General features: G+C 38.5%; 1 protein-coding gene across 1 annotated transcript; it reads left to right on the top strand.

Moving 5' to 3' along the window:
* Positions 1-211: 211 nt before the first annotated feature.
* Positions 212-3,983, top strand: LOC148128900 (uncharacterized). Its single transcript, XM_087945873.1, has 2 exons — positions 212-347; positions 3,292-3,983. The coding sequence occupies exons 1-2, from the start codon at positions 212-214 to the stop codon at positions 3,981-3,983; spliced, it is 828 nt and encodes a 275-aa protein (XP_087801999.1).
* Positions 3,984-11,341: the final 7,358 nt, after the last annotated feature.

Raw genomic sequence — 11,341 nt, forward strand, 5'->3', positions numbered from 1 at the left:
GCTGTTTTGTTGTCCTTTCTTGTTCTTGTTGTTCAATTGTTTCTTCTTCTATATGAAAATCCATCTCTGGTATAGGTAATCATGTGGATGCAGGATTTGGATCAACTTCTTTATCTGTAGGTTTACTTCATCAGCTGAACTCCTCTCATCCTTTGTTAACACTCTTCCTAAATAAACAACCATTTCCAAGGGTTATTGGATACTGGAGCAGATGTTACTGTCATCTCCTCTTTACAATGGCCAGTACAGTGGCAATAATGACAGTTTCTTCATTGTGTGCAGGGGAATAGGAGGTTCTACAGCTGCTTGGCAGAGTGTTCAAGAAATTAATGTTACAAAATCTGCTGGTAAGTCTTTTTTTTCTACAACCATACATTCTAGATATTCATACTAATATTGGGGTTGTGATATCCTTTCTCTTCTTAATAGTCCATTTGATTCTTGATGATGGCTCTTCTTCTTAAATGGCTCTGTTCTGTGTGCAGGTTTGGGTGGAACAATGACCATTATCAAGGGAAAAACTTGCTGGCTTTACAACAATTGGTTCAAGAACAATTGGCTGTTAGTCATATAGAACCTTCTACTAGTTTTTGGAATACTCCTGTTTTGTTATAAAAAGAAAAATGGGAAATGGCATTTCCTTCATGATTTAACAGAAGTTTTTAATAATAGCACGCCCACAAAACGATATCATTGGTGAGTGTTGCCTCAGGAATGCTTAATCCCACTACACTTTGTCAATATTTTGTGGATAATGCTCAACCCTTCAGAATAAATTTCCTTCCTATTTAGTCTATCATTATATGGATGATATATTGATAGCAGAGCCCAGAATCTAAGTTGTTAAAAAAAGAGTTAATGGACACTGTGGCTACAACAAGGATTGTACATAGCCTCGACAAAATTCAAAAGGTAGAACCTTATACCTACTTAGGACATAGAATGTTTCATAATTGCTCCATTCCAATTCTTCCTGTGAATTACAAGTACAGAAATCATCTACTACCTTAGTACAATGGCAAAATTACTTGGCATTATTAATTGGGCATGCTCATTCTTCTACATTACAACTGTGGTGATATGTTGCCCTTATTTCAGTCTTTGAAGGGAGCACAAGCACCAGGAGATCTAGTTAGTAACTGATCTTCAAAAACATGCCTTCAAGAAATATTGAATAAGTTTAAGCATCGATATGGACAGGATAACATCCTTAACAATAGGACTTGTTTGCTATTCTTTCTGCACCCTTACCCACAGGATGTCTTTATTTTAATGCCTCTCCACAAGCAGTCAACATTCATGAATGGATTAATTTGTCAGCTACTCTACCTAGAAACATTTATCCTTATCAAATCAACATTAGAGATTTTGATTATTAAAGAACCTTACATCTTACAGGACAGGATCTCATTAGCATAGCTTTCCACTTGGCACAAAAGTTGATGATGATTTCAGAATCATATCAGATAGCCTTTTCTCAATATGTGGGAAACTTATTGTATTCTTTACCCAAGGATCCTAGAATAGTGGTTACTACTACTTTAAATCCGGCCTTTTCTTCCATTTTGTGCAAAATCCTATTTCTAAAGCTGTTAATGAATTTTTACTGATGGCTCACCTACAAGGGGTGTGGTCGTCTGGCAGATTCAACAACAATGGTATTCTAAATTTACTGCCACACAGACTTCAGCTCAACGTGCTGAGCTGGCTGCTGTGAAATTAGCTTTACAATTGTTCAATGACCAACCTATTAACTTGATTGTTGATACTCAATATGTGTATTTAGCTATGTAATCTCTTCTTTTTTTCTTATTGTGCTCTCTCTTTGGATAATAATTTGTTATCCTTGTTTTCACCATCTTTAAAGAATAGTTTGGAAACTGATTTTATTCCTTGTATGTAGACACATTGGAGTCATACTCCCTTACTAATGCCTGACTGAAGGAAATCAGAAGGCAGATGAATCCTTAAGGATGTTATTTCTCGTGCCTATTCTCTTTTGCTGTAATGGGTTGGCCTTCTCAGTTGAAAACTGATAATGGCCCAGCTTATATTAGTAAGGAATTTCGACCCTTTTGTCAGAAATGGAATATTACTTTGGTGCATGGATTCCTTTCAGGGTCAAGCTATAGGTGAGCGAGATCATCGTACCTTTAAGGCATTACTTCAAAACAATTACAAACTAAGGTCTGGCCCTTACCATCTGCGAAAGATTCAAAATCTCATTGCTGTAGCATTATATACTTGGAATTATTTAACCTTTTAGATTCTCTTGCAGACTCACCTGTTAATTTGCACTTTCAAACTATTGAATCTTTAGCAAGGCCTTTGGTAAAGTATCGCCAGGCTCCAGATCCAACCTGGAAAGGCCCTACACCGCTGATCACCTGGGGGCGCAGTTACGCTGCCATGAAAGATCCTTCTACTAGACCAGCAGTGTGGGTTCCAGTGCGCTGTGTTCGTCCATATCATGGCATGGCATCAGGGCCTTCACAACCTGATTCTGGATTTCAATCTTCATCTGAACACAGAAGTCTGGCTTCCAAGGTCGAAGCACCCGCAACCCATCACTTGGGGACAGGTTAAATCTACTACATATCAAGCTGAACAACAACTGCAACAGGCCTCATTACCTCAGACTCCTGAAAATCTTGTTGCTGCTGTTTTTGCTATTATTACTGCTAATTCTGTTACAATTTTACTTTGTATTTTTTTGTTTATGGTTAATGGTGTTTCTGTTCAAAATGACACTTCTGTGGTTCGTCTTAACCCTAATTTGTGGGTTTGTCATGCATAATATATGTTTATGACCCATGGCACAAATATTACTTTATACTATGAGCCCCCAATGGCATTTGGTCAAATTTCTTTTACCCCTAACTTGATCATGTCTTCTATATTTATTGTCTCACAACTATAATCTATTTCACACTCCTGGCTATTTTCTAAACCCCCTATGCAATTGAATTCTGTCCGTTGGCATTACTTGAAAGTTAGTCAATTTACAAGGGGTCTGTGTTTCTGTTGTCATGCTAAACATACTTGGCTTTATAATTGGTCTGAGTATGATGCTGCTCAGCACATATAAAAAAAAATTTAGGGAATTATAGTTATTGTTCTAACTACTATTGGTTGTCAGGTACCTTTAATTCTTCTTTGTATGGACTTAATATAGCTCCTGATATGTATCCTGACAATTTTCCTATTTTTAATGCCTCTGATCAACTAATATGTGGTTCTTTTTTGATAAATATGCCACCAATGTGCATCCTCAGAATTATCAATGTGCAGCTATAGGTTATTTTACTCTACCTGTTCAAATAGGTACACTCCCATCAAGTCGACAGCGGCGTTCCTCTCTGGGGCCTACATGTAATGATGAAGTTATTATTGACACACAATTGTCTTCTGGTTCTACATTTGGCCGTGCATTGGCAGGGGCCGTTACAGGAGTCCTTACTCTAGGCTCTTATCCTGGCATAATTGCTCAAGAAAACAGACGATCTATTCTTGGTCTCACCTGCAGACTTGAAAAATCCATCAATGCTACTGCTGCTATTATTCGTGATTTGCAGCATGAAATAGAAGACTTAAATCAAGATGTCTTACAGCAGCGTTTTGCCATAGACTATCTTTTAGCCCGACAAGGAGGATTCTGTAAGATAGTTGGACACCGTGGATGTGCTGTACATTTTCATTCCTTGAATAAAACTATTGAGGATGAACTTGCCAATTTACAATCCTACATTCAAAATAATATCCATTCTCAGTACTCACCTTTTGAGTGGCTAACCAATTGGCTTCCTGATTGGTCTTGGCTCAGACAGTTTTTCTTTCATGTTATAATTATTATTATTGTATTAATTGTAACCTGTTTTTTTATTCAATGTATTCCAAATTTATTTGCATTGTTTCATCCTGCTTTCCCCTCTCTTAATCCTCTCTTACTCCTTTACAGTTGCGATACATTCATAAATCTTTGAATCCTCCATTTAAAATAAAAAACTTGGATATGTAGAGTTGTAATTGCAGGAATGTCTTTATCTTTGATGGCAAACCTCAAAGAGAAAAGAATGGTTCCAAGCAGATACAACTTAGGCAAATAAAGTTACTCATCTAAAGGAGGATTAGAGAGAGGAAGTAAACATATGTTGGACTTTGACCAGAGATCATTAATTGTGTTAGTTACTATGCTGAACAATAACAAAAGTCAAGCAGAAACCAAAGTTAACCAATGTTAGAGGATTACTAAAAATGTGTATAAATGCAAGACTAGATTCCAATAAAGACCATCATGAATCAGTTGATCATGATCAAACACCTCGACTGCCTCGTCATTGCAACAAGAATGTATATTGTTTATTTTCTGGGTATCTTTCTCTCCATGCATCTTGAATTGCTAATTCATCTGCCATTTTAAAGAATGATTTTGGTAATATTTTCCTTTTTTTTTAATTTGCCTTTTGCGTATGGTCCATTTCCACATCTACTATTGCATTGTAATCTCCAATAATACAAATGTTTTCATATTCCAACTCTATTATTTTCTTATGTAGTTTATCGTAAAACTCTTCTTGACTTTCATTTGGTGCATAAATTGCCACTAATAATATTCATTTATAGTTTATCAATATTTCCACCATTAATACTCTCCCATCATTGTCTTGGTAAATTGATTCCATTTTTATAGTATCCTTTATGTATAGTGCTATTACGCTTTTACTTTGGTGTGTTAATGTAGTATATAATCTCCAAATCTTTGGATAATCCAATATTTTCTCATGTAGTTTTCTAATATGCACTTCTTGCAAACAAATTATGTCCCATTTTAGTTTCTCTAAATTGTTGAATATTCTTTTCCTTTTAATTGCCAAATTTAATCCATTTATGTTAATCACCATTAATTTTATTTCTTCTTCCATGTCTTTATTTATAATATGCTTTTGGTGCTCTTGTCACTCTCATCTTCCTTGGTTCCTTTGGTCTTTCTTCTTCCCTGGTTGCTCTCTCTTTCTGTTCTCTTTCCTCTTCCCTTTGTTGTCTTTCATTCCTTTTTGCAGCTTCTTCTCTCAGTTTTATTTCTTCAATTTCTCTTCTTTTTTCTCCTTCATGTTTTCTAAAGTATTGATCATAAAATTGTTCTGCTTTGTCAATTGTATCTAATCTGTGTCTCTGTTCACGCCATGTTACCATTATTACCTCTGGTATCAGCCACCTGAAATTAATTTCTTTTGATTAAATATTTTGTTAGAAATTGATATTCTCTTCTCAAGTCTCTAACACTTCTTGATATTTGTTTTAGTACTGTTATCACCTTCCCTTTGTATTTTAATGTGTCATCTCTCACTGACTTTAATATTTCTGTTCTTATAGCTTTCTTTGTAAATCTGATGTGTATTTCTATTGGTAACTTGTTTCTCAATGCATATCTAGTCTGGACCCTGAATATTTATTTCATCTACATCAGATATCATTTTTCTTTTGTTACTTCCAAGGCCTCTGCTAGTAACTCTCCCATTATTTCTGCTAAGTTCTCATCTTTTTCTTCTTCAACATTTTGAAATCTTAAATAATAGCCAGCCTTTCCATTTCCAGCATAATTTTTTTCTTTACTTTGATCTGAATTTGTTAATCTAAAGTCCATTTCTCCTATCCTTTATTCTATTATCGATGCTTTCTCTTCTATTTTCCCCATCCATTCCTCATTTTTCACCATCAATTGTTGAATGTTCTCTACTTTTTCTTCTACATTATCTACTTTTCCTTCCGCCTTCCCTATTTTTCATCCACTTTTCCAATTTGTTTTTGCATTGTTTGAGGGTTCATTTTAATTTCCACCTGCATTGTAACCACCTTCTCTTGCTGGATCATCAAATCAATAGATCTTTGTTCTCCAGGACTAGATGCAGCACAGGATGATGGTGATGATGGAATGGATGTCATTGTTTTTTTCATTCTTTGATATTGTATTTGTTGTCTCCTAATAATCTCTTTATAATCCATCTTGTATGTAAAATCAATTTGTAATCCACAATAGGGTCTTTCTCCAAAAATTTTTTCTTTGAGCTCATCTATACCTTAATAAAATATATTCCATGTAGATGAAGTTATACAATCCAGAGAGAAGGTAAAAATAGTACCCAAAAAGCAAAAGGCTCAATACAAAATAAAGGATAAAAATAAAAATAGTTTTCCCCCTCTTTTTTTTAAATAATGAAGCTAGCAGAGGGGGAAAGAAAAATAAGAATGAAAAATAGCTAAAAAGAAACAAGGAGAGAGAAAAAGAACAATATCAATCTTCTTGTAAAGTTGTATAAAATAAAAAGAAAAAAGGAAAATACAAAAATTAGATTTGAGAAAAGGAAATAAAGAAAAGAAAGAAGCAGTAGTAAAAAGGTATTCAGGAAAAAGAAAAAGCTTATACGTTAATATCCACTAAAAAGATTCTAATATTATAACCTTAAAAAAATCAACTATCAAAAAATATAGAAAGGATATGATTTAATTACTCGGTTGCAATTCACCTTATATCACCAAGTCTCAGCATCCAGCCTTCAATTGTTTCCTTTGGTTCCACAGTGCAATTTTGCCACTATAATCAAAAAAGCTCACAAAGAAGAAAAAGAAAAAGAAACCGTAATCCAAACAGTTCAGTAGAAGGAGATCTAGTTTTTTTTATTTCTTTGTAACTTCTTTGTTTCTTTTAGTGTCCAAGCGTTACACTGGTTTTCAATATGAGTTCTCAATGTAACATTCTGTCTGCAAACAATTGTATTTTTATCTTCACTCTTTCCAGCTGTCAGGGTCAGCCTAATAAGATTTATCAGGATATTTAGAACAAAAAGCTTGTTTAGGAGCCCTGATATCACGGTCATTTACCCATTCCAACTGAGAAGGAGGGAAGTGTTTCCAAACTATTAAATATTGAAGTCTTTCTCTCACAAGCCCCATTAGTTTATGGGTGGTGTGTGGAGCTTAAACTCTGGGCAGAGCCCAACAACTTCAAGATTTCCCTCCAAAAGTTAGAAGTGAACTGAACCCCAATATCTGAAATTATACATTCAGACACCATGTAGTCTATACACATGTAAAATAAACAGTTTAGTCAAACTTTTGGCAGAAGGGATCTTTGCACAAGGCACAAAATGTACCTGTTTGGAAAATAGGTCAGTAACCACCCAAATAGCTGTATTTCCCCCCACTCTCAGGTAATTCCACAATGAAATCCATAGAAATTTCCTTCCATGGGGCACTCAGCCTAGCTAGATTTTGTAGCAGACCAGCGGGTTTCCCAGGAGGTCATTTGGCTGAAGCACAAACAGGACAACTAGCGACATATGTTTCTATTTCTTTTTTCAAAGATGGCCACCCAAATTGCCATTTGACTAAATGTAAGATTTTCATGAACCCAAAATGCCCAGCAATTGTCAAATCATGGGCATGTTTCAGGATGGCCTCTCTAAGGCTAGCAGGGACATATAACTTCGCCCCCACCCATGCTAGGTCATTGTAAATAGAACAATCATTTGAGTGGGCTAAAAACCAATCATCCAGTTTTAAAGCTTAAACTGTTCCATTAAATCTTTTGAAAGGTTAACGAATGTTAACCATTCTCCTGGGGTCTGGTGACCACTGGGACAGCCAGTTGCTTTGTAGGAAGAATAGGACAGATCACTTCAGGATGGACGCTATTATATTGGGGCAATCTAAATAAAACATCAGCCATAAAAAATTCCCCCAGGTATTTTAATGAAAAGTTGAACCGCTTAAAGTATTGCTCCCAATGGATTTGCTTGGGAGACAGCTTTCAAGGGGTTTTCAACACCTCAAGGTTTTTATGATCTGTCCACACCTCAAAGGAGTGTTTCACCCCTTTGAGGAAATGTCTCCAAGTTAATAATGCCCATGAGATAGCAAATGCTTCTTTCTCCCAAATAGCCCATCTTCTTTCCATATCAGTTAATTTTGGGGAGGTATAAGTGCAAGGTTGTAAGGTTCCATCCACCTTGGATTGAAGCAGTACTGCTCCCACCACCATCTCACTTGCATCAGCCTGGATCACAAAAGAGCTGTCCATATCTGTGTGCTTAAGCACAGGTTCAGCTGCAAAAAGTCATTTCAGTTTTTCAAAAACCACCTTGCAATCCAACAATTGGTTGGGCTTAGGTTTCAGTTCTCCTTTAGTCTTTAGGAGGTTTGTAATGGGCAACGCAATCTTTACAAAGACAGGATAAATTGGCGGTAGAAATGAGCAAACCCTAGAAAACTCTGCAATTGTTTTCTGGTATGTGGGGATACCCATTCCAAAATGGCCTGGATCTTCTCTGGGTCCATTTCTATTCCTTCATGTGAAATGTGATATCCTAGCTAGTCAATTTTCTCTTGGTGAAATTCACACTTAGATAGCTTAGCATACAATTCAGCCACCTGGAGTTTTTTCAAGACAGACTGCACCAAATTCAAGTGCTCATCCATGGTTTCCATATAGATAAGAATATCAATCAAGATAAACCAACACCCCCTTGTATAGGTGTATAGGTGTTTATCAGTTGCATGAATATGGCCGGGGCTCCTTGCAGGCCAAACAGGCGTACATTAAATTGAAAACACTCCTTGGAGTCCTGGGGCCTTACTAGTGTTGGTTCCTCCCCCTCCTGGAGTTGGTTAGAGCATATGCACCACAGCCCCTTCCTGCAGTTCCCTTGAGGGTTCCACTTTCGGAGCCAGGGTAATCTGAGTAATAGGGGCCTTTCCATCCTGGGGGCTACAACAAAGTCTCTTGGTGTCTCCCCATCATTTCTACTAACTTCATTACAAAATGAGTTGGGCCACTCCCAGCCACTGATCCATCGAGTTGGCAAAATGCTATGGGAGAGTTTTCAAAGTTCTTTGTCTCAAACCCAGTTTATCCACAACCTCTGGGATAATTACAAATCTAATACGCCCAGAGTCCAGCAGAGCCAACATTTTCCCCTGGGAGCTGGATGTGGGCACCCTTAATTCCACTAGGATGGTCATGGAGCCCCCTTGTTGAATACCAGAGGATCGTTGTTGGAATTGGACTCGCTCTTGCTTGAAGGGGTTGGAATTCCCAATTCCTCTCTTCCCAGAGGAGTGAACTCAATGACTTCCATGGCCTTCAGGTCCATTTCATGCAGCTTGGCTGGGGTTTTTTCAGTTTTCTTCCCTCCGGCTGGTGTTTCTTTAGCATCCACTTTAGTGCAGCAATCTGCAGCCTGGTTACCCTCCTTTCTGCATCAGAAGTACATGGTGGTTTTGGGTTTCACAGCTGATCCACCCTTTTGAGCTTTAGGCACCTCTTGGGGGTTGGTAGGTGAGGGTTTGCTCCAGCCGGGGGCACACCTGTGTCTGTTTTTGATCAGATCAATTTCCACATCAACTGCCAACACATACCAGAGCTGAAAATCTCTAGGGTTTCTTCTGGAGATACAGCTTTGATAGATGTCCTCATTTAGCCCATCTTTGAAAGCCTCCATCAGGGCCTCTTGGGACCAACCTCATATGTGGTACATCAACTCTTGAAATTCCTGGGTGTATTCAGCTACTGACCTTTGCCCCTGGTTTATGGTTTTCATCCTAATCCTTGCTTTACGTTCAGCAAGGAGATTTTCAAAATGAGTTCATAAGGCTGCCATAAACATGTCTTGGTCCCTTAGTTGAGGGGCATTATCATTGTGAAGAGTGACCATCCATTGGGCTGCTGTCCCTTCTAGGGTTTTGGTGACACATCTCACTTTGGCTGCTTCTGAGGCAAAGTCATCCCCATATTCCTCCATATGATTCCAGACTTGGGCTAGGAAAAATCCCAATGACTTGGAATCCCCTCCATATTTTACTTCCAGTGGAGCAACTTTTGGAATTCATCACCTCTGTTGTACTATCCCCCCTCCAGGGGGGCTTGAGCTACTGCAGCTACTGGCATTCCTGCCACTTGAGCTGGCCTGGCCTGGCCTGGTGGAGCTTCAAAAGCATCTGCCCCCCTTCTCTCTTTTTCAGCCTCTTCACACGCAGGCAATGCATACATTTCTTTAGCTGTCCAACACTCCATAGCTTCATTCAGTAGATGAAGAGATTGGGTCAGCAGGAGGTCTTCTCAGTTTTCCTCCTGCCAGACAGCTTCTTCACCCTGGTGTCTGGCAGTCATCACCCCAGAGGGAATTTCCTCCAGCATTCTCGTCCATCCTACTCCCAAAGACCATTTGGGTCAGACAGAAGCAGATTGTCTTCAATCTGCAGCCCCACCAACAGCTCAGCCTCCTCTTGAGTGTCAAGAAGCAGAGAGGCAGTAGCTTCAGCAGCCCCCAGATCTTCTTGATGGCTGGCTGAGTTAGACATAGTGTTTCTTTTTAGTCTCCTCTCCGAGTGGCCTGCTAAAAAGAGATCTTGTTTAATGTCAGCTGTGCCTCCATTCAAAATCCAAGAAAGAAAACCTTAGACTCCATTTTTTATAGAGAAAAGTACTTTTACTGGATATGAAGAGATAGCATCAAAAGGGAAACAAGATCTGGTTCTGGTTTGTCAGGCTTTGGAGGCGGCAGGAATTCGCGTTTGTGCACGATCCCTGCTGTGCTCGCTACCGGAGTGCCTTCGATCCAGTTGGATTGGGAGGCTATAGTTATCCTGTAGGGATAACTGCAGAGAGGGGAGATCCGGGCAGGGGTCTGGGGGCATTGCAACCCCCTTCCCCAGCCGGCTTAACTCCCTTTTCCAAAGGCGGTGGAGCTGCGGTCAGCAATGGCCGCCACAAAGAACCTCTCAACCGGACAAGTTTTGTGCAGGAGGAAGTTGAGAAAGTGAAAGCTTTTGGCTGAACCGGGACGACAAGCAACATCTGAATACCCTGGAACTTTGTCTCTTTAAGTGATACATTGTTCCCAAGAGGATCGCAAAGCTGCGGTTGAAAGTGAAAGTGAAAGCTATTTTTTTCTCCTCACTTTCCTTCCCTACGGAGACAGCAGATGGAAATCGGAAATACCCGCTTTGGCAGCAGAAGGTACTAATTTTGAAAATTAAAGCCAAGGGGACATTAGATTTCTAAACACTGACATTTAAAAATTAAAATCTTTTTACTATAAGTGGGAAGGAAGAGAGGTAAATGATTTATACCAAGATTTGTTGAAGGAAACTGCTTGGAGCTTATAAGATCAGAGATTAAATTGCAATAAAACTTCCAAAAATTACCTTGGAATTGTATAATTGAATTCTACCCCAGGAAGAGAAAGTATTAAAGGAAGAAAGTGCTAAATGAAACAGTTTGTGCTGACTTTGATTGCTCGATGACTTTGGGACTTTTGTAAACTATCTTTTGAAAGACTAAAAA

The sequence above is a fragment of the Notechis scutatus genome, chromosome Z, assembly GCF_049901735.1.
Source record: "Notechis scutatus isolate UNSWTSFEM ecotype Mainland chromosome Z, rNotScu1.2, whole genome shotgun sequence".
NCBI lineage: Eukaryota > Metazoa > Chordata > Lepidosauria > Squamata > Elapidae > Notechis > Notechis scutatus.

Bases quoted from the DNA above. Each gene is read 5' to 3' on its own strand.
- LOC148128900 (XM_087945873.1), top strand. From the start codon at position 212: ATGTTACTGTCATCTCCTCTTTACAATGGCCAGTACAGTGGCAATAAT. The intron at 348-3,291 runs GTAAGTCTTTTT...ATCAATGTGCAG, and splicing joins TAATGTTACAAAATCTGCTG to CTATAGGTTATTTTACTCTA.